General features: G+C 46.8%; 1 protein-coding gene across 1 annotated transcript in view; it reads left to right on the top strand.

Annotated features, from left to right (window-relative positions):
• SMCHD1 (structural maintenance of chromosomes flexible hinge domain containing 1) overlaps positions 1–24,346 on the top strand; it is a 1,156,633-nt gene that overhangs the window by 265,917 nt on the left and 866,370 nt on the right. The window contains 6 exon segments of the mRNA XM_029591083.1: positions 6,954–7,060; positions 7,283–7,365; positions 7,513–7,626; positions 8,204–8,281; positions 8,377–8,496; positions 8,951–9,095. Coding sequence (XP_029446943.1) covers positions 6,954–7,060; positions 7,283–7,365; positions 7,513–7,626; positions 8,204–8,281; positions 8,377–8,496; positions 8,951–9,095 — 647 coding nt within the window.

The raw sequence follows: 24,346 nt of genomic DNA, 5'->3' as shown, positions 1-24,346 counted from the left end.
TGAATATTTCATGTATTATCCCAGGACAAGCAGGATGATAGTCCTCACATATGGGTGACATCGTTGGAGCCCTGACACGGAAAACTTCTGTCAAAGTTTCTAGAAACTTTTGACTGGCACACTGAGCCTACTGAGCATGCCCAGCATGCCATGATATTCTCAGCCACAGGGGTCTCCCTTCAGTCTCTTTTTTTTTTCTGTTTTGCTGTAAGCCTCACGTGATAGGAGCTCTGTGAGTTTTTCCCTCATGGAAATTATAACTTTTCAGTCACAAAATTGTCTACTCGGGTCTCCCTTCGACATACCGTTCGGTGAGCACTTTTTGGGTAAGTTTTTCAGTCGATTCCGGTCACCTTTTATTCGGTATCGCAGGCCATCGACCCTTATGCGGCCTGTTTTTCATTATGGCATCGGGATTCAAAAAATGTCAAATTGTACCCGAACAATGTCGATAACTAATCCACATAACGTTTGTGTTTTATGCCTGGGATCAGGCCATGATGTCCTTGCTTATACAACTTGCGCCCAGATGACATCGAAGGGCAGGCATGCCCGTTTGGATAAAATGGAGGAGCTGTTTAAAAAATCACTCCATCGTCATCTTCAACATCGTCTCCGAAGAAATCATCACCCTCTGTTGAAAAACATCGAGGAAAGAAAATGCCAATGACCATCTGTCACCGGCCCCATCTGATCTTCAATAGCGTCTTCATCGATATCCACTAGGAAAATCATGAAGAGATGTCATCACCACCGTTTTGTCTCCATTCCATCGGAAGAAACGACATTCACATTGGCACCAAAGGACATCGAGCCGATGCCGAAGCGTGTCTGGTTACTAGAGCCACCATGCCCCTCTGTCCCCGAGATACCGAGGGGTTCTCCACCAGGATCAGTGTTAGAGACTGTGCCAACTTGCTCAGTCGTGGAAGTGCCAGTAGCGCCAGTCTTGCGTTCTCCTGTGACAGTGGACCCAGGCCCAGTCTCCAAGGAAGAAGTGACTTCCATGGTTCAACAAGTGATCGTCAAGGCTTTTAAAAAAAATTCCAGCCTCCTTCAATGCCAGCATCGGTACAATCACCGATGCCAGAACCGTCTGTCTTTCAACCTCTGCTAAATAGAATCGACGCCTTAATTGGTGTTTTTCCAGCACAGACACAGATGCCACTGATGGCTCCCCCGATGCCGCCATCGATGCCGAAACATCCACCGATGATTCCTTCGATTCCAATTCCAGGCTCATCAATGGACGATGGAAGGGACTCAGACTCCTTCCCGGGACCATCGGGTCTTCAACACCTCCTTGCACCAACATTACCTTCAATGCCACTCCTGAATCCATAGATGTCTTCACGAACCGGTCCATCGGGCGATGCCGGCCATCGATTCCCTATCTATGCCTTTTCTACCTCCTTTGATGCCAAAGCAGATTCAAAGTCAACCATCGAAGCCTGCTTCTAAAACAAAGCATCCTCTTCCAAAAGACAACTTGGATCTCTCTGGATCACATTTTCAGCCTCACTATAGTCCTTGGGAGGATGTAGACACTGACACTAATACCAAAGATTTAGAATCTGAACCTTCTCCACCAGAAGAGAGGAGGAAGGTCCCCTCCTGAGGGCCTATCTTTTGCAAATTTCATAAAGGAAATGGTGGATACAATTCCCTTTGAATTGCTTACTGAAGAGGATACAAGACAAAAAATTCTTGAAGTGTTACAATTTGTACATGCACCAAAGGAGGTGATGGCCATACCCATTCATGAAGTGCTTCTGGAACTTCAGTATCGATTATGGGAACATCTTTGCTCTGTACCTGCTGTAAACAGAAGAACAGATGCAACATACCTGGTACAACATACCCAAGGTTTCCAGAAACCACACCTGCCACACCACTCAGTGGTCGTTAAATCGGCTCAGAAAAAAGCCAGGAAGCAAAAACCACACTCTTCTGCCCCACCAGGAAAAGAACAGAAGTTCTTAGATGGCTTAGGAAGAAAGGTTTTTCAGGGATCCATGCTGGTGTCCAGGATTGTGGCATACCAGCTATATATGACGCAATATCATTGTGGAAACAAGTTCAAGATATTGCTGATAATCTTTATAGTAATGTAACTAATTATTAACTTATTTATATTTTGCCTTACAGTTCCTATCTCTCCCCACTCCCCCTTTCCGCTCTTCCAAGTTACTCTACCCCTGTTTTTTGTAACTGCTCCCCCCTTGCACGAGTTTAGTTCTACTGTTCATCGCACCCCTTGTTCTATGTAAACCGGCATGATGTGACTTGTTCATGAATGCCGGTATATAAAAAAAGTTAAATAAATAAATAAATAATCTCCCTCAACAGCCGCAGCTGGCACTAAACAATCTGATTGCTTAAGGCCTCGAATCCGGCAAACACGAAGTACGGGCGGCTACGACTCCTTTGAAACATCCGCCCGTCTGTCACCAGCTGGAATCAGTGCATGGAGGTGGGCTTGGCTCAAGGCCTCGGACCTCAGGGTAGAAGTCCAAGAGAGACTAGCAGACCTCCCATGTACTGGAGACAATCTCTTCAGAGAAAAAATTCAGGACACTGTCTCCCAGCTAAAAGATCACCACGAGACACTCCATCAGCTGTCCAGATTGCCATCGGATCAGCCATCTTCAGTACGAAAACCCACCAGAAGGGATACCAGGAGGCCCTTCTATAGGCTAGAAGGTAGCATCCACCTACTTCTTCGGCATGTCCCTACCATCCACCACAAAGAGGACGTCCACACCAGCCAAAGCAGACAAAAACCCAGCCATCTCCACAAACGGGTCCAGCAGCTGGTTTTTGAAGTACATCACGAGAACAGAAGCCTCTCCATCAATCCCATGCTCCACTTACCTGTAGGAGGTCGACTCCATCATTTCGAACACCAATGGAGTCTCATCACCAAAGATTAATGGGTATTAGCCATACTGAATCGGGGATACAGTCTCAAATTCAAAACAATACCCCCACATTCTCCACCCATCCCACTTTGTACAAGCACTGTCATTACATCTCAACTTCAAGTAGAACTCTCAAGTCTGCTGACTACCAGGGCTATTGAACCAGTTTCCCAGTCTCAACAAGGCAAAGGATTCTATTCCCGCTATTTCCTAATTCCAAAGAAAACAGGCGGCCTTCGCCCTATCTTAGACCTCCGCAATCTCAACAAATTTCTTCAAACAGAAAAGTTTTGGATGGCATCCCTGGGAACCATCCTTCCTTTGCTTCAATGGGGAGATTGGCTGTGTTCTCTAGATCTTCAAGATGCTTATGCACACATACCCATTTCCACACAACATCGCAAGTACCTACGATTTGTCGTGGGAAGACATCATTACCAGTATCGAGTCCTGCCATTCATATTCGCCTCTGTGCCTCGAGTATTCACAAAATGTCTAGCAGTGGCTGCTGCACATCTAAGAAAAAACAGCATTCACGGTTTTCCCTACCTAGACGATTGGCTAATCAGGAGTCCATCCAGGCAGGGAGCTCTGTCTGCCTTAAAAAGCACAATAATACTATTACACTTCCTGGGATTTCTAATCAACTATCAAAAATCCCACATCGAGCCGTCTCAGCTCCTCACGTTCATCGGAGCAGACCTGAACACCACAGTGGCGAAAGCTTTTCTTCCAAACGACCGTGCCAACAATCTAGCACGCTTGGCGAACTCTATAGCCCACTGCCAGTTCGCCTCTTCCCATCAACTTCTAGTGCTACTAGGACACATGGCCTCTACAGTACATGTTACCCCTATGGCGAAGTTAGCCATGCGAAGAACTCAACGGACTTTGAAATCTCAATGGTTCCAAGCTTTCCAACCACTGTCGTACACAGTTCAAATCACCCACCAATTACGCCTTTCGCTCCACTGGTGGTAACATCAAACTTCCTTGAAAGCTGGTCTCCCATTCCAGCAATCAATTCCACAAGTCATCTTGACCACGGATGCCTCCAACTTGGGATGGGGAGCACACGTCAGCAACCTTCAAACACAAGGTACGTGGACTACGCTAGAAATGAAGTGTCAGATAAACTTCTTAGAGCTTCGAGCAATGCGTTATGCCCTTTATGCCTTCAAAGACTGCCTCTCAAACAAGACTATGCTGATACAGACAGACAACACAGAGCAATGTGGTACATAAACAGGGAGGCACGGGCTCTTATCTGCTCTATCAAGAAGCAGTACAGATTTGGGCCTGGGCTCTCGAGCAATCTATGCATCTCCGAGCGACTTATCTGGCGGGCAATCAAAACGTTCTAGCAGACTATCTCAGTCAGCGTTTCCATCCCCACAAATGGTCTATGGATCCTGGTGTAGCGAGCAAAATCTTTCAACACTAGGGGTCACCCAATCATAGATCTCTTTGCGTCCAAACTGAATCACAAAATTGAAAGGTTCTGCTCCCTCCATGGACATCGACAAACGTTCCCCAGGGACGCCTTTGCTTGCCCCTGGAACACAGGTCTTCTATATCCAAATCTCTCGTGAAGCTACAACAGGACACAGGGACAATGATCCTCATAGCCCCGTACTGGTCTCAACAAGTATGGTTTCCCATACTCCTCGACCTCTCGATCAGAGAACCGATTCGTCTGGGCACAGCGCCCACTCTCATAACTCAGAATCAGGGCAAGTTGCGTCATCCCAACCTGCCAACTCTTGCCCTAACAGCTTGGATGTTGAAAGCTTAATTCTGTAACCACTTAATCTTTCAACTCAAATCTCTAAAGTTCTTGTAGCTTCACGAAAGCCTTCCCCACATAAATCTTACCACTCTAAGTGGACCATATTTACCAAGTGGTGCACGCAAAACTGTTTTGACCCTTTCTCTTGCCCCACTCCTTCTTTATTGGACTACCTGTGCCACCTTTCGGATTCTGGTCTACAGACATCTTCTGTAAGGGTTACACCTAAGTGCCATAGCGGCATACTACAAGGGAATAGGGGATGCACCAATAGCAGCGCAGCCCCTAGTGAGTCGATTTACAAGGGGCTTACTCCACCTTAAGCCTCCCATTCGACCACTGGTTACTGAATGGGACCTAAATTTAGTGCTAGAGAGGCTCATGCGATCCTTGTTTGAGCCTCTGCACTCCTGTGATGAAATATTTCTTACCTGGAAAGTATTTTTCCTTGTAGCCATTACATCTGCTAGGAGGGTCAGTGAGTTACAAGCGCTTGTCACATACTCACCCTACACAAGGTTCCTGCATGACTGAGTAGTCCTTCGCACTCACCCCAAATTCCTACCAAAAGTGGTAACGGATTTTCACCTCTATCAATCCATAGTCTTGCCTACTTTATTTCCAAGGCCACACTCTCACCAGGGCGAGAGAGTTTTGCATAGCTTAGATTGAAAACGTGCGCTAGCTTTTTACCTAAACCGTACTGCAGTCCATAGAAAATCCACCCAACTCTTCGTTTCTTTTGATAAAAATAAACCAGGAGTTGCAGTGGGAAAACAAACTCTCTCCAACTGGCTAGCAGACTGTATTGAATTCTGTTTTGAAAAAGCAGGCATTCCTCTCCAGGGGCAAGTAAAAGCACACTCGGTAAGAGCTATGTCAACATCAGTAGCTCACTATCGTTCAGTGCCTATTGCTGATATCTGTAAAGCTGCATCTTGGAGTTCTCTTCACACCTTTGCAGCACATTACTGTTTGGACAAGGAAGGACGACAAGATTCAGCCTTTGGACAATCTGTCTTAAAGAACTTATTTCCAGTATAGTCCCAACTCCTTCTACATCCAACCTGCTGTGATTTCAGGCTGCCTCATTTTTTCCAACAGTACACTAGTTGTTGTGCCGTTGCACAAGTTGTATGCTGTTGGTCCAATACAAGAATGACTCAGCCTGTAGCTTGCTAATCACCCATATGTGAGGACTGTCATCTTACTTGTCCTGGGATAAAGCAAAATTGCTACCAAAATGATAAGGGGAATGGAACAACTCCCCTATGAAGAAAGACTAAAGAGGTTAGGACTTTTCAGCTTGGAGAAGAGACGACTGAGGGGGGATATGATAGAGGTGTTTAAAATCATGAGAGGTCTAGAACGGGTAGATGTGAATCGGTTATTTACTCTTTCGGATAGTAGAAGGACTAGGGGACACTCCATGAAGTTAGCATGGGGCACATTTAAAACTAATCGGAGAAAGTTCTTTTTTACTCAACGCACAATTAAACTCTGGAATTTGTTGCCAGAGAATGTGGTTCGTGCAGTTAGTATAGCTGTGTTTAAAAAAGGATTGGATAAGTTCTTGGAGGAGAAGTCCATTACCTGCTATTAAGTTCACTTAGAGAATAGCCACTGCCATTAGCAATGGTTGCATGGAATAGACTTAGTTTTTGGGTACTTGCCAGGTTCTTATGGCCTGGATTGGCCACTGTTGGAAACAGGATGCTGGGCTTGATGGACCCTTGGTCTGACCCAGTATGGCATTTTCTTATGTTCTTATGTTCTTACCTTGTAATAGGTGTTATCCCAGGACAGCAGGATGTAGTCCTCACGAAACCCACCCGCTGCCCCGCGGAGTTGGGTCCAAAACGTTTTATTATTTTATTTTTTCGCTCGCAGTCATTGCTACAAACGAGACTGAAGGGAGACCCCTGTGGCTGAGAATATCATGGCATGCTAGGCATGCTCAGTGGGCTCAGTGTGCCAGTCAAAAGTTTCTAGAAATTTTGACAGAAGTTTTCCATGTCAGGGCTCCATCGATGATGTCACCCATATGTGAGGACTACATCCTGCTGTCCTGGGATAACACCTATTACAAGGTAAGCAATTTTGCTTTGTATGCTGGTTCTATAAATAAGTTTAAAAAAAAAGTGTAGGACTATTGCATATTCTTAGTATTGTAGCTATGAAATGTCAGCATATAGTTTCAGTGTTTTTCTGATATAGATATCAACTATGTTTCATTTATTCAGGAACCTCAGGCATTGTATGATGAAATGAAAAGTATTCCAATTATAAAACTGGACAAAAATGTGGCTACTAGCATGGTTAGAAAGTACATAGAAGATGAATTGGCAAGGTATGGTGGTCGTTAAGTAAACTGAAATATAAATTGTACATTTTGTGTGAACTACTATATATTTATTTTATTTATTTATTTATCGAGTTTTATATACCGTCATTCGGTTTTGCCATCATAACGGTTTATAAAGTTTCGATGTTTAACAGAGTGATCAAACATTCATTTGCTTGTTAACATAGTTATTGGAGGCTTTATTTCACTTTATTTCTGACTTTTTAGACTGCCAGATCGTTTATCAGTAACTTGGCCTGAAGGAGATGAATTGATTCCAGATGTTGCAATACATGCTGGTACTCCAATAGGTACTTTTTTTTTTTTTTCTGGTTTCTTTCTTTTGGTTATGTTTTAACACCAGTCCTCTGTAGTGTCTGTGTGGCAGTTAGATCAGACTGTCTTTAATTGGCCTTTTGATCTGGTTAGCAAATGGATTCCATTTATTCTCTATGCAGGAGCATTAAGGATTGAAATACTGAACCAAAAAGGAGAGGCCATGCAAAAATTACCAGGAACAAGTCATGGAGGGTCAAAGAAACTGCTTGTGGAGCTCAAGGTTATTCTACATTGTAAGTATTCTAGTTTATATGTTAACAAAAAGACTAGTTCTTTAGATTAGTAAAGAAAAGACTTCATATCTGATGAATATATAAAATGGAATCAATTTTACTTTTCTGTTATACTCTAGTTTATTATAGCAGTCTTTTTGGTATGCTTAATTGTTTCACTAAGCCATGATTTTCCTGGTTCTTCAATGATTGTAAACATCTGTAGTGGATATAGGATCTGTGATAAGGTGACCATTTTAACTGATGAATTCTGTCTAGCAAGGGCACAACTACTACTACTACAACTTATTTATAGTGCTGCTAGATGATGCAGGGCTGTGCACATAGATATAAGAGACTCCCTGACCTGTGGAACTTAGTCTAATCAAGACACATACAGATAGACCAGTGTCTCCAGTAAGCAAGCTCTTCCTTGAAATTTTTTTATTGAATATGTAACTTTCAGTTTGTATCCGGTAGCTATGAGAATATTTTATGATGTTTTACAAATGTCATTATGGCTATAATGAAAAATATAGATTTCCACTGTTTAGTTAGAATTTGTGTTACTAAAATGTTATCTTCTTTTTTTCCCAAGCACCAAGTGGGGACAAGGATATAATTTCCCATATCAGTCAACATGGGGGTAAATGGCCTTACTGGTTTAAAAAAATGGGTGAGATTTTTTTTTGTAATGTATCTTAGCAGTGTTTTTTTTGTTGTTGTTTTTCAGTTTAATGATGTCTGTATTTTTGTTTTTCGGGTCTGCAGAAAATATACAAAAACTTGGAAACTACACACTGAAACTGCAGGCAGTGTTGAATGAAAGTAATGCAGACACTTATGCAGGAAGATCTCTCCCATCTAAAACAATAACATTTAAAATTGTAGGTAAGGAAAAAATTATGGTGTCATAATATTTTGTAAGTACTAACACTATCATTTATATCTGTGATAAATCATCTTTCACATAGTAGCCCACTCCAGCAGTGCACTATCCTGGAACCAAGAGCCAGATGTAACTACTTGAGCACAGTTTAACATCCCTGATTTATAAACTATCAATGTATCCATACCTGTGCAAAGGCTAGGAGCATCATTAGCACTATAGCTGATGACTCTTTTTAAGTATTTCTGCTGCAGGTTTTCATGTAACTCCATTGAAGCTCATTACAAATATCCAGTACATCACACCTGTGATTTTATTGAATGCTGGATTGAGTTGTACATGTACCACCTTAGTGTCCAGCTGATGTCTGAGGAGAGGTAGGGAAGAATGAGTTGTTTTCACTTCTAATATGTTTTGAACATTTTTTCCTTTTTCCTTTTTGTTTTTTTTAACAAGAGGGTAAACCAGTTAAATTTTCAGTGGGTCTTTTGGATCCTCCATTTCGTGTTGGAGTACCTTTCAACATTCCCTTGGATATGCAAGATGAATTTGGTCATTCTACTCCACCTGTGACCGATATTAAGCCAGTTCTTGAAGCTAGGTAATTGTAAAGGCAATCTTTTTTTTTCTCCTTTCTCTAGTGTTTCGTTTAGGATTGGTGGAGGTGGGTTGGAGGGGCCATAAACCACTACTGCTGCTCTTAGTAGTAGCAGCATGCAGTTAAATGAGCTGCTGGTGTAAACAAGGCTTTTTAATGTAAAACTGGGTTTTTATGGGGTTTGGAAGAGTTTGTGTACTAATAAATCTTGGTTGCAATTTTAATTTCTTCCCCTTAAGTCTTCCAATACTGCTTGGCATTAGTGTGAAGATTCACTATTGTTCCATTTAAAACTTTTGTATATGATATATCTACAGACCACTGAGTTGTCTGCTCTAATTTGGAGACCACAACTTTATTAAATGCACATCCATCTACTCATTTGGACAGCTGTCATTGCCTTGTGAAGCCCTGGTCTGTTGATATTTCAAGCATGCTGGATAATTCTAAAGAATATTTACATATTTCCTGGCGTGAAGCCAGATGGACTCAGAACAAGTGGGTATAGTGTGCTCGTGCTAACAGTTGGAGACGGATCTGACGTCAGCATGGGTACATATACCCCCACAGGAAGTGAAGCAACTCAGTAATTACCGTCTCCAAAGCTGTTTGGAGCGCCTGCACGCTCGCTGAGCGTGTTTTCCAATTCTACTTTCCAAATTTCTCAGAAGACTAGCCCCGCACTCCTGCGGTGATACCTTCGGGTCCCTCCCCCAGTTGAGTTTCCTGGGGTGATTTCTGCGATCCCTCGGAGGTCTACGCCTCGGTCCGGTGGCCGAATCGCAGCAGGTATCTAGCCCCTGAGCGAGAAGGGCTCGGGCCTGGCTGAGAAGCGCCTCGGTCCCGGCGTGGACTTAGCCCCGAGCGAGTTCGGTGGCTTAGAGGCAGCGGGTGCATTTCCTCAAGCGCGGCGGTGAAGGTATTTCCCCTCTCTCCCCGCAGCCGGAGACCGCCCGGGTTACAGCCGGGAAGCGCCGAGGATCAGGTAAGGCGTTCATCTCTTACTTTTTGGTCTCCGAGGTACGAGGATCGGCGGCGTTGCCTGCATGTGGCACGCCGTGGAGGTCGCTATTTTGTCTGCCTTGTTCAGGTATTGAGCGCCCATGATAGGCGCCTATTGATGGGCGCACAACGCAGCATATTATTGCATATTGCTGACCGCATATTATTGAGCGCATATTGTATATTATTGAGCGCATATTGTATATTATTGAGCGCATATTATTGTTGAGCGCATATTATTGTTGAGCGCATATTATTGTTGAGCGCATATTATTGGCAGCATAAGCACCGGCGCCCTGCATTTGCAAGACGCGATGGAACATTTAAACGCCCCGGCGTCTCCAGAGGCGGCACCTCCTGATTCCGGCGTGAAAGCTCTCGGCCTCTGCTCAGCGTGCCAGCTTAGAGCCACGCAGAGCGAGGAGCCAGACTCCCTTTGTGCCCAATGTGAGGAGGCCGTGGGAGCCTCGGGCCAGGACCAGTCTCAACCGAGGTTTACCGACAGTTCCCCAGGGGCCACCCCGGACCTAGCGGGCCGTCTCGAACAAACGGGAATCCCGGGGGACCTGGTACCCCGACGGCTAGAGACTGCTTCCATTTCCTGGGTGGATTTATTTAAGGGGATCCACGCCTTTGTACAGATGCAGTCAGCTTCCCGTCCAGGCCCTGCTGCCGCTCTGGCTGACCCTGCCCCTGGAACTTCTCGCCCTTATCGCGGGCACCCGCCTCCAGGCAGTCCGGCTCATGCGGACCCTGATGTCTCGGAGGACGAGTCCGAACCCCCCGAGGAGGGGGAACTTCCCTCGGGGATAGAGCCATACCGAACTATGAGGCGGTTCTTTCCCAAGGAAGATCTCTCCGACCTGGTTTCTCAGTGCCTGACGGAGTTGGCTATTCCAGGCCCCAGTACCATGGAGGCATCCACGCAGAACCCCCTGCTGGAGGGTCTTAGTCTCACAGCCCGCCATTTTCCCTTCCTGCAAGCGGCGCAACAGCTGATCGATTTGGAGTGGAATGCGCCGGAGGCCTCATTCAAAGGGGATCGGGCCCTGGCTGGCATGTACCCCCTGGACCCGGCAATCAAGGATATGCTGGCGTGCCCTAAGGTTGGACGCCTTGGTTAGCGCTGTTGTCAAGCGCACTACCATTCCAGTGGAGGGGGGGGGGGGGCGGCCCTCAAGGAGGCTCATGACCGACACCTGGACGCCATCCTAAAACAAACCTTTGAGGTGGCAGCCCTGTCTCTGTGAATCGCAACCTGCTGCACAGTGGTACGCGTTCCTGTTTATCACAGGTCAGGAACAATGCTCCGGCAGCGGACATGGAGTCAGCTCTCTCGTTCCTCACGGATGCCGCCTCCGACCTAGTCCGTACGAGAGCCAAGAGGGTCTCATCCTCCATAGCTGCCAGGAGGCAGCTCTGGATACGGAACTGGTCAGCCGACGCTCTTCTAAGACACGTCTCACTAGAATGCCATTCAAGGGGTCTCTTCTGTTCGGCAGCGACCTAGATAAACTGGCCAGCACATGGGGTGCCTCTCCAGTACCTCGACTGCCGGAAGACAGGTCCAAGAGGAACCAGCGCACCTTTCCGAGGCCCTCCAGAGGTAGAAGCTCCCAACGCTTCACTCCCTATAGGAGTCGCTACCAGGCACCTTTCGGACCAAGCAGCATAAGAGGGGAGCCAGCTCGGGTTCGGGTCCCGGCCGCACCCCACAATGAGAATCAGCTGATCCATCGGGGGACGAAGCCATAGGGGGCAGGTTAACCCTCTTCTACCCCAGATGGGTCGAGATTACGTCGGACCAGTGGGTCCTCGCCATCATCCGAGAGGGGTATTATTTGGACTTCCATCACATCCCTCCGGACAAGTTTGTGGAATCTCCGTGTCCAAGCCACAAGAAGGCAGCATTGGAAGCTACCCTGGCGAGGCTCCTGTCCTTGAAAGCCATAATACCGTACCTGCATGGGAAGTGGATTCTGGGCACTATTCCATTTATTTCATGGTACCCAAGAAAGAGGGCACTTTCCGGCCCGTATTGGACCTCAAGTCAGTCAACCAATACTTAAGGGTCCCGCGGTTTCGCATGGAAACTCTGCGCTCAGTCAAGACCGCAGTACAGCCAGGGGAATTCCTCACGGCCTTAGACTTGTCAGAAGCCTACCTGCATATCCCGATCCATCGGGATCATCAGCGCTACCTACGCTTCAAGGTTCTGGGACAACACTTCCAATTCCGGGCTTTGCCCTTCGGGTTAGCCACGGCGCCGCGGACCTTCACCAAGGTGATCGTAGCAGTGGCGCTCAGACGGGAAGGAATCCTTGTCCATCCCTACCTAGACGATTGGCTGATCAGAGCGAAATCACGAGAGGAGAGCCATCGGGCAACCAACAGAGTGATCGCCCTTCTGGAAAGCCTGGGATGGGTAGTCAACCTAAGCAAGAGTTGCCTACAGCCTTCCCAATCACTGGAATACCTGGGAGTCTGGTTCGACACCCAGGCAGACAAAGTCAGCCTAACCACCAAGAGAAGTTTAAAGCTCCAGACCAGTCTACGGTCCCTGATGGGAGCCAGCCGGCATATAGCCTGGGATTACCTGCAGGTTCTCGGTCTCATAGCATCCACCCTGGAAGTGGTACCATGGGCAAGGGCCCATATGAGACAGTTACAACACTCCCTCCTCTCTCGGTGGAGCCCACATTTACAGAACCGTGGGCTCCACCGTTACAGAACCGTGGGCTCCACCGTTACAGAACCGTGCATCTACCTCTACCCGCCAGAGTGTGGACCCAGCTACGGTGGTGGTTGCAGTCCGACCACATGAGCAGGGGGTCAAAGATGTCCTCGCCCACGTGGACTCTGCTCACCACAGATGCCAGCCTGAGCGGATGGGGAGCACACTGCGGAGAGCTCACCGCCCAAAGGCGGTGGAACAGAGAAGAGTCTGGGTGGAACATCAACTGCCTAGAGGCACGGGCAGTCCGATCTGCCTGCGATTTGCTCACAGATTGAAGAACAGAGCAGTCAGAGTGATGTCCGACAACGCCACCACAGTGGCATACATCAACCGACAGGGCGGAACCAGAAGCCAACAGGTGTCCCTAGAGATAACCCCGCTGATGGCTTGGGCAGAAGCGAATCTCCAGGACATCTCCGCCGTCCACATTGCCGGAAGGGACAACAACGCGGCAGACTTCCTCAGCGGGGAAAGCCTAAGTCCGGGAGAATGGCAGCTGTCCCCCACAGCCTTCCAGATGATTGTGGATCGGTGGGGGACTCCGGACATGGACTTACTAGCGGACAGGTCCAATGCTCAAGTACCCAGATACTTCAGCCACAAGCGGGATCCGTTCTCTCATGGGATCGACGCCCTGGTTCAGCCATGGTCTCCAGGGACTCTGCTATACGCCTTTCCTCCGTGGCCCCTGCTGGCCGCCCTTATACACAAGATTCAGAGGCACAGAGGCCTAGTTCTTCTACTGGCACCAGACTGGCCAAGAAGACCCTGGTGTGGATAAAGGTGAACCGGTAGATGTAGTGTATTTGGATTTTCAGAAGGCGTTTGACAAAGTCCCTCATGAGAGGCTTCTACGAAAACTAAAAAGTCATGGGATAGGAGGCGATGTCCTTTCGTGGATTACAAACTGGTTAAAAGACAGGAAACAGAGTAGGATTAAATGGTCAATATTCTCAGTGGAAAAGGGTAAACAGTGGAGTACCTCAGGGATCTGTATTGGGACCGGTGCTTTTCAATATATATATAAATGATCTGGAAAGGAATACGACGAGTGAGGTTATCAAATTTGCGGATGATACAAAATTATTCAGAGTAGTTAAATCACAGGCAGACTGTGATACATTACAGGAGGACCTTGCAAGACTGGAAGATTGGGCATCCAAATGGCAGATGAAATTTAATGTGGACAAGTGCAAGGTGATGCTTTTCTTTGCTCTGCAAGCCAGGATCCAGGGCTTGGATTGAGCTTTTCCTGCACCCAGCCCTCCATTGGACCCTCTCCTCCTCCTCCACCTCGTGGCTGTTGACCCCTCCCCCAGCTGGAAGACTGCCCTGCTTCTAACGACTCCGCCTTTAAATCTCTGTGCTGGATGCTAAGACTCATATTGATGACATCACTGTTGAGCGACACAGAAAAGAGTCATCTATAAAAATCTGGCCAGGCGTCACGCGCCTAGCGTCACGCGCCGAAGGAGCGTGACAAAGGGGCCTGCCCCTTTGAGCGCCCCTTCGTGCAGCCCCTTCGGACTGGCCTGAAGGACCCTGGAAGATCCTAAAGTACTACACGGACCTCCTTCTCACCCAGCAGTCCCTTTTGACCCTGAGGTATCGCTGCTCACTTGCCAGCCTCTCAGCCAAGACCCATCCGGCTCCAGGACCACCCTGCTCCAGGCTCCAGGACCTCGGAGTGAGTGGGCACCTCCCCAAAGTGCCTATCTCACCTCTCACAGGTGTTCATGAGCCTGCCTCCCAGCCACTGGACTACTCCCCCTAACACCTTAAATTGCTCTATTCTGTTTAATGTGCATGTTATCTACATGTTATCTAAGCTGTATAACCTGCATTGTCTGACCTGCATGGTACACTACTTACACCTCTTACTCTACCTAATCAGCTTTGTGCCCTTCCCTCAGTGCCCTTCCCTCAGTTTTAACTCCTTGATACCTTAATCCCACCTTGTACTACCCTATATCCTCTGTTTCCTTTTTACCTACCCCCTCTCCCTCCCTCCTCCTTTTGCCTACTCACCCACCATGACCACACAACACATCAACCGCATCCACCTCCCCCACAACAGACGCCCCCATTCCCATCCCCCCGTCCCACCCCCCCCTACAAATCCCTCCTCCCTATCCTCACTACCCCCCTCAACCAATTCCTTGGACTCACTACCCTCTCCATCATTCTGTTCAACGCCCAATCACTCTCCAAAAAAAACCCCATCTTAAATGACCTCCTCACTGACACCAAGCCAGACATCTGTGCGATCACGGAAACCTGGCTCAAAGAAACAGACATTGTCCTCCTGAACCAGCTACCTACACAATCCTACGAATTCCTATCCATTCCAAGACCCAAGAAAAGAGGAGGTGGCATCCTCCTAGCCTTCAAGAAACACCTTAATCTCAAACTCTCCCACACCACATCACCCTCCAAGCTAGAAATTGGCCTCTTCAAAGCCCCCTCACTGCAAATTTGTCTCATTTATGCCCCTCCTGGATCCATCGAATGGGACCCCTCCCCTTAATTGAATTCTTATCTGCCAACATAAACATTGAAATCCCTTCCATCATACTAGGAGACTTCAACCTCCATGTCGATGCCACCCCCCTTACCCCTTCTTGTGAGGCATTCCTTACTGCACTCCAAGCTCTAGGCCTCAGACAAATTGTTGCCTCCCCCACCCACCAAGCTGGTCACTCCCTTGACCTTATATTCATCAACCACTGCTTCCTACCATCCCACCCCCCCACCTGCTCCCCTGTACCTTGGTCCGACCACTTCCTCATAAAAGCCCTCCTCCCCCTTAACTTCCCCACTACCCCCACTCCCTCAAACAACACCACCTTCACCTTCAGGAAACCCTGCTCTGGAGATGAACTGGCTCCTGCCATTTCCAACACCTCCACTAGCCTTGATTGCTCCAGTCCAGAGACTGCCATCAAATCCTGGCTCAGCATGACTCTTGAAATTGCTGACAAACTATGCCCCATCTCCAGATGTAACATTACCCAACCCACAAAAAATCATCAACCCTGGTACATGACTGAACTAAGATCCCTAAAAAATACCCTCAGGCAGCGCGAGAGAAGCTGGCGTAAAGCCCCCTCACCTCAACTCGCCTCAAGTTTCAAAACTACCCTTCACCAATATAGAATAACCACCCTCAAAACAAAAAGAGACTACTTTTCAGCTAAGATCCACCAATACATGTACAACCCGAAAGCCCTTTTCAATTATGTTGCCAACCTCACCAAATCCTCTCAGCCCACTATCCCTGAGAATGATGCCTCCACTAAGAGCGAAGAAATCGCCCAGTATTTCCTCACAAAAATCACCAACATCCTCCGCAGATTTCAACACCCTTCTCCATCTACCTCCCCTTCCCCCTCCCTCCAACCTTCCCCCACTTCACCCACCCTCCAAACCCTTGACCTGACTTCCGCTAAAGAAGTAGAATCTATTCTCAGAAAACTCAAACCAGCTTCCCACCCTTCAGACACCATTCCCACAAAATCCCTCCTCTCCATCCCGAATACTATATCCAAACCCATCGCAGACATCATAAACTCCTCCCTCTCTTCAGGCTCTGTCCCAGATGCTCTCAAACAAGCTATTGTCAAGCCCCTCCTAAAAAAACCAACACTAGACCCTAAAGACCCTGCTAACTTCCGCCCTATCTCTAACCTGCCCTTCCTATCCAAAATTATGGAAAAGATTGTAAACATCCAACTTACAGAATATCTAGAAAGCAACAACATTCTGCATCCAGCCCAATACGGCTTCCGTAAATACCTCAATACAGAAACCCTCCTGCTGTCCCTCACGGACCACTTACTCATAGGCATGGACCGAGGCAACTGTTACCTCCTCGCCCTACTCGACATCTCAGCTGCCTTTGATACCATCAACCACAACCTCCTCATCAACCGGCTATCCGAAATAGGCATCTCAGGCCTAGCCCTACTATGGTTTAAATCCTACTTATCTAACAAAGTTCTCCGTCAAGATAGGAAACGCCAACTCCACACTCTACCCCTTGTCTCAAGGTGTCCCACAAGGCTCCTCCCTCTCCTCCACCCTTTTCAACATTTATCTCACACCTCTATGTCAGCTCCTCACAGACCTCGGCCTCAAATTCTACCTCTATGCAGATGACGTTCAAATCGTCATTCCCATTCACAACTCTCTCTCAGATGCCCTTGCCTTCTGGAACACATGTCTTGCCAACATAAATGACTTCCTCACCAACATCCACCTCGCTCTAAACTCCTCCAAAACAGAGCTGCTCCTTATCTCTCCTCACCTCCCTCCCAAACCACCGATCTCCAACGGTCCAGCTTCCTGAAGAAACTCAGACCCCTCCTCCACTATCATGACTTCCGCACCGTCGTCCAAGCCACCCTTTCCTCAAAGCTGGACTACTGTAATGCCCTCTTCCTCGGCCTACCCTCCTCCACCACCAAGCCCTTACAAATGCTCCAGAATGCCATCGCCAGGGTCATCACCAACTCAAGGAAAGCTGATCACATTACCCCTATACTCAAAGAACTCCACTGGCTCCCCATCGCATCCCGAATTCTCTTCAAAAATTCTAACCATAGTGCACAAGTCCATCCACTCGCACAATTCCAATTGGTTGGATGAACCCTTTCGTCCTATACGCACTGAACGACCCACTCGCACTGTCAACAAAGGCACCCTCTCCATTCCCCCTTTGAAAAAAGCCCACCTCTCCTCTACTAGGGACCGTGCACTATCCATTGCAGGCCCTAAACAATGGAACGCCCTCCCTACCACTCTCAGGCTAGAGCCATGTTACGCCAAGTTCAGAAAAAAACTTAAAACATGGCTCTTCCGACAAGCCTACCCTGATTAAGTACACTGACTTCCGCAAGTATCTTGCCTACGCCTTCTATATTCCTGTAAATAGTCCGTTGCAGTTTTATTTATTGCTTTAATTCCTCCACCTCCTGCTCTTTGTATACTCCTCCTTGTTCGCCCTCCCTGTTCATTGTAATTTCTGCCTTTAAAGTTACATTGTAAACCGGTATGATGTATGCATACTAATACCGGTATATAAAAGTTTTTAAATAAATAAAATAAAATAAATAAAAATAACCCTTGCTGTAGTTACACGATGTTAGGTTCCATGTTAGGAGCTACCACCCAGGAAAAAGATCTAGGCATCATAGTGGATAATACTTTAAAATCGTCGGCTCAGTGTGCTGCAGCAGTCAAAAAAGCAAACAGAATGTTAGGAATTATTAGGAAGGGAATGGTTAATAGAACGGAAAATGTCGTAATGCCTCTGTATCGCTCCATGGTGAGACCGCACCTTGAATACTGTGTACAATTCTGGTCGCCGCATCTCAAAAAAGATATAGTTGCGATGGAGAAGGTACAGAGAAGGGCAACCAAAATGATAAAGGGGATGGAACAGCTCCCCTATGAGGAAAGGCTGAAGAGGTTAGGGCTGTTCAGCTTGGAGAAGAGACTGCTGAGGGGGGATATGATAGAGGTCTTTAAGATCATGAGAGGTCTTGAACGAGTAGATGTGACTCGGTTATTTACACTTTCGAATAATAGAAGGACTAGGGTGCATTCCATGAAGTTAGCAAGTAACACATTTAAGACTAATTGGAGAAAATTCTTTTTCACTCAACGCACAATAAAGCTCTGGAATTTGTTGCCAGAGAAGGAAGATAGTGAGTTAGTGTAGCTGGGTTCAAAAAAGGTTGGATAAATTCTTGGAGAAGTCCATTAATGGCTATTAATCAATTATACTTAGGGAATAGCCACTGCTATTAATTGCATCAGTAGCATGGGTTCTTCTTAGTGTTTGGGTAATTGCCAGGTTCTTGTGGCCTGGTTTTTGGCCTCTGTTGGAAACAGGATGCTGGGCTTGATGGACCCTTGGTCTGTCCCAGCATGGGAAGTTCTTATGTTCTTATGCGGACATGAGAAGACTACTGACAGGGGAGTCTCTTCCCCTGCCTCCTCTCAGGGACCTGCTACGTCAAGGTCCCATCCTCCACGAGGATCCAGCTCAATTCTCTCTTACAGTCTGGCCATAGAGAGGGCTAGACTGAAGAAAAGAGGTTACTCGGAGCCGGTGATAGATACACTCCTCCGAGCTCGCAAGTTTTCCACATCCCTCACCTACATAAGGATCTGGAGAGTATTTGAAGCCTGGTGCAACACTCATGGCACCAATCCACATGCGACCACAATTCCTAGTGTTCTGGATTTCCTGCAGGATGGGCTTCGGAACGGTCTCTCCCTAAGCTCCATCAAGGTTCAGGTGGCTGCGTTGTCTTGCTACGGTCCCAGGAGGGATGGCAAGACCATTGCCACGCACCCAGATGTTTCCTGCTTCCTGAAGGGAGTCAAGCACATTCGTCCGCCACTGAAGTGGCCAGTGCCCCTGTGGAACCTCAACCTAGTTTCGGATTTCCTCGCGGGATCCACCTTCAGACCCCTTCGGGGCCTGTCTCTCCGTTCGCTAACTTTGAAGATGGTTTTCTTGCTGGCGGTGTGTTCCGCACGCCGCATCTCAGAGCTACAGGCGCTGTCCTGCCGTGATCCCTTTCTCAGAATCACTCCAGAGGCTATCCATCTTCGCACGGTTCCTTCTTTCTTGCCTAAAGTAGTCTCACAATTTCACCTCAACCAAACCATATCTTTGCCAACCATGGCGGGTTTGAAGAAATCAGAGGAAGGGCGTTTGCTACGCCATCTTGACATCGGCAGATTGCTGCCCAGATACCTAGAAAAGACAGAAGCAGTACGTAAGACGGACCATCTGTTTGTCCTCCACAGCGGGAAGAAGTAAGGGGAAGCGGCCTCTCGGCCCACCATCGCCCGCTGGATCAAGGAAGTTGTCAGAGCGGCCTACGTAGAGGCTGGGAAGTCACCACCTCTGCAGGTCAAGGCTCACTCCACCAGAGCGCAGGCGGCCTCTTGGGCAGAATCTAGGATGCTGTCGCCCGCAGAGATATGTAAGGCGGCGACATGGTCCTCCCTCCATACCTTTTCCAGATTTTACCGTCTGGATGTTCAGTCCAGGGAGGACACAGTATTTGCGAGGGTAGTCCTACGCGGTCCTCAGGCAGCCTCCCGCCCAGTCCGGGAGTAAAGCTTTTGTACATCCCACTTGTTCTGAGTCCATCTGGCTACACACTAGGAAATGTTGAGATTACTTATCTGATAATCTCCTTTTCCTTAGTGTAGACAGATGGACTCAGCATCCCGCCCGGCTGCCGGTGTACATGGGTTTCACCGATTCAAGGTACGCCATGTCATTTTCTTACATAAGAGCGTCTACTCTACCAGATGTCGAGGCCTTCCGGTTGGAAGCGCTGGCGGTCTCCAGCTACTATCAATCGGTCAGGGGAATCCTGTTTCACTAATTCATTGATCGTCAGTACACATATATCCATAACAGGTTTTGCAAGGAAGATTACTGAGTTGCTTCACTTCCTGTGGGGGTATATGTACCCGTGCTGATGTCAGATCCGTCTCCAACTGCTAGCACGAGCACACTATACCCACTTGTTCTGAGTCCATCTGTCTACACTAAGGAAAAGGAGATTATCAGGTAAGTAATCTCAACATTTTTGCTTCTGTGTTTACTAATGAGGATGTTGGGTAGATACCAGTTCCGGAGATGGTTTTCAAGGGTGATGAGTCACATGAATGGAACAAAATCACTGTGAACCTGGAAGATGTAATAGGCCAGATTGACCAACTAAAGAGTAGCAAATCACCTGGTCTGGATGGTATGCATCCTAGCGTTCTGAAGGAACTCAAAAAGGAAATTTCATATCTATTAGTTAAAATTTGCAATCTATCATTAAAATCATCCATTGTACCTGAAAACTGGAGGGTGACCAAAGTAACCCCAATATTTAAGAAGGGCTCCAGGGGCGATTTGGGAAACTATAGACCAGTGAGCCTGACTTCAGTGCCGGGAAATATAGTGGAAACTATACTAAAGATCAAAATCACAGAGCATATAGAAAGACATGGTTTAATGGAACACAGTCAACATGGATTTTACCCAAAGGCAGCCTTGCCTCACAAATCTGCTTCATTTTTTGAAGTAGTTAATAAACATGTGGATAAAGGGGAATCAGTGGATATAGTGTATTTGGAATTTCAAAGGTGTTTGACAAAGTCCCTCATGAGAGGCTTCTAAGAAAACTAAAAAGTCATGGGATAGGAGGCGATGTCCTTTCATGGATTGCAAACTGGTTAAAAGACAGGAAACAGAGTATTATTAAATGGCAATTTTCTCAGTGGAAAAGGGTAAACAGTGGAGTGCCTCAGGGATCTGTACTTGGACTGGTGCTTTTCAATATATTTATAAATGATCTGAAAAGAAATACGATGAGTGAGGTAATCAAATTTGCAGATGATACAAAATTATTCAGAGTAGTTAAATCACAAGCGGATTGTGATAAATTGCAGGAGGACTTTGCGAGACTGGAAGATTGGGCATCTAAATGGCAGATGAAATTTAATGTGGACCAGTGCAAGGTGTTGCATATAGGGAAAAATAACCCTTGCTGCAGTTACACGGTTAGGTTCCATATTAGGAGCTACCACCCAGGAAAAAGATCTAGGCCTCATAGTGGATAATACTTTGAAATCATTGGCTCAGTGTGCTGTAGCAGTCAAAAAAGCAAATAGAATGTTAGAAATTATTAAGAAGGGGGGAATGGTTAACAAAATGGAAAATGTCATCATGCTTCTGTTTTGTTCCAAGGCCAGACTGCACCTTGAATATTGTGTATAATTCTAGTTGCCGCATCTCAAAAAATATATAGTTGCGATGGAGAAGGTACAGAGAAGGGTGACCAAAATGATAAAAGGGATGGAACAGCTCCCCTATGAGGAAAGGCTAAAGAGGTTAGAGCTGTTCAGCTTGGAGAAGAGACGGCTGGGGGTGGGGGTGGGGTGGGGGTATATGACAGAGGACTTTAAGATCAGGAGAAGTCTAGAACGAGTAGATGTGAATCAGTTATTTACACTTTAGGATAATAGAAGGACTAGAGGGTACACCATGAAGTTAGCAGGTAGCACATTTAAGCCTAATCGGAGAAAATTATTTTTCACTCAACGCACAATTAAGCTCTGGAATTTGTTGCCAGAGGATGTGGTTAGTGCAGTTAGTGTAGCTGTGTTCAAAAAAGGTTTGGATAAATTCTTGGAGAAGTCTATTAACTGCTATTAATCAAGTTGACTTAGGGAATGACCTCTGTTATTGCTGGCATCAGTAGCATGGGATCTTCGTAGTGTTTGGGTACTTGCCAGGTTTTTGTGGCCTGTTTTGGCCTCTGTTGGAAACAGCATGCTGGGTTTGATGGAGCCCTGGTCTGACCCAGCAGAGCAATTTGTTATGTTCTTATGTTAACAATGCAAGAAACTGATGTGTGGTCTGCAGCTCCCACCCGGTTCATTAACTAGCCCTGCAAGTTTTACCAAAAAAGCATCAGCAATGAACAAATGTGTTAGAATTGGTCTATGCTAGGAAGCTTGATTTCCACATTTATTATTATTATTAGTCCCACTGAACAATTTTGTAGTTCCTGGAGCAAAAGGACAACTTCTTGGAGCAAAAGTTCTTAAACCACAATTGGCCATATTGATATCCAAAAATCTGCAGGCAGGCCTCTAGGAATGGACTCTATTATCGTCTTCACCACCTCACAATTTATCTCTCTGGGAAGGAAGTCTGGGTATTAGAACTCGCCTTGAATGCTAGCCAGACCTCATCTGCCCAATCCTGGTTCCTTCTGTGCCCAAGGGGAAAATAGAGGTGTCTCTCCTCTTGAACGATGAGCTCTGCCAGTACCCTGACATCTCGCTCCTTGAAGTTTGGGAGCCTACCATGTGGCATTGTAGACGTTTTATTTTTTTTTAACTGGCTTACTAACTGAAGACACCACACAAAATGGATGTCTGGGTGTGGCCTTGGGATGGATATCCATAATCATGTTCACAAAAGACCACTTCCGCGTGGACATCTGTTATCTGCCTCAGAACCTTAAATGGACACCCAAAGCTCTGATTTGGGCCCATTGTCTAGGGCACGCGGACCCTTCACGGACGCCCAAAGCATGAATGCCTTGGAAAGGCCAAGGCCTTGGGCGTCCGCTATGGCATGATCTGTGCGCCCTAGATAATGGCCTTTCCAAGGTGTGTCCATGCTTTGGGCATCCATGAAGGGTCCGCACACAGTAGACAATGAACGCTTTGGAAAGGCCAAGGCCTTGGGCATGTCTTATCTAGAGTGCATGCATCCTTCTTGGACGCCGAAAGCATGGATGCCTTGCCCTAGCGCCCTAGATAAGTCGCCCAAAGGCCTAGGCCTTTGCAATGTGTCCATGATGTCCCACCCGACCATACAAAACAGATTCTCAAGCAAGGTGCTAAGAGAGGAATGACAATGCAGGGCCTTGTGAGAGGGTAAGTGGATGCACGCTTGTGATGGATGGGAGTTGCTGAGAGGGCCAAGTTGACACATGGCAGCAATGGTAGTAGCTGGTTCAAGGGGAGAGGGATGTGAATGACATATCTATCACAGGCACCTTATTCCAGAGAACAGAGTCTGTTAAAGAAATTTAAAAAATGTATTGGCACATTTTGAAAACATATATAATGCATTGGGTTATGGGTACATCCGTTGTCCTCAGATTACAGTTCCTTAAATAAAACACAAAGCAGGATTTAGATTTTGCACTCCAGCGATGGGATTTGTTGAGAGGTTGATGGTGTGGTGCAAGCGTTGGGAGATTGTGCGATGGATGCCCATGCTTGTGAGGCTGAGATGCCAGGACAGACCCCAATCGTGATATGCAATGAATCTGTTATAATAAGAAAAATAAATATTTTGCATAGGCATTTTGTTGTATCAAAACTGGGTCAATATCCTGACAAGGGGTCAAGGGTTATTGGTGTAATTGATAACAATTTACACGAGACATAAGTGTCAATGATCCTTCGGCGAACATTGTAGCCCCTTGTTGTGTTGTCCACCTCTGCTGCTGGTTTGAGATGTGGATCTGGTGGCAAGTGTTCTGCGACCTCCACATCCAAGCCAAAGCGCAAACAAATGTTATGTAGCAATCAGCAATCTATAATAATGCACTGTACTCCAGGGCTCCACCAGAGTAATCTGGACACCTGAATCTGCCTTTGAGTAAGCTGAAGGTCTGCTGTATCATGTTCTTGTGCTGGCCTGAGCCTCGTTATAGTGTATTTTGGCCGCAGTGCACGGGGAATGGATTGGAGTTAGAAAACAAGGCTTACAGCCATAGCTGCCAACACCTATCAAAGGTGTAACCAATATTGCATCAAAAAACATTAAAAGACAACACATGGAGCCATATGGCATATACATATATTCATTTTATACCCCACCCCTCTAACACTACAGTCGATAATGAAATACTTTCATAAATTAACACAACACATCGCATGCCATCATCCCACCTGGTTCTCTGGGAAC

The sequence above is a fragment of the Rhinatrema bivittatum genome, chromosome 2 (assembly GCF_901001135.1).
Source record: "Rhinatrema bivittatum chromosome 2, aRhiBiv1.1, whole genome shotgun sequence".
Taxonomy (NCBI): Eukaryota; Metazoa; Chordata; class Amphibia; order Gymnophiona; family Rhinatrematidae; genus Rhinatrema; species Rhinatrema bivittatum.
This window is presented reverse-complemented; position numbering and strand designations above follow the sequence as displayed.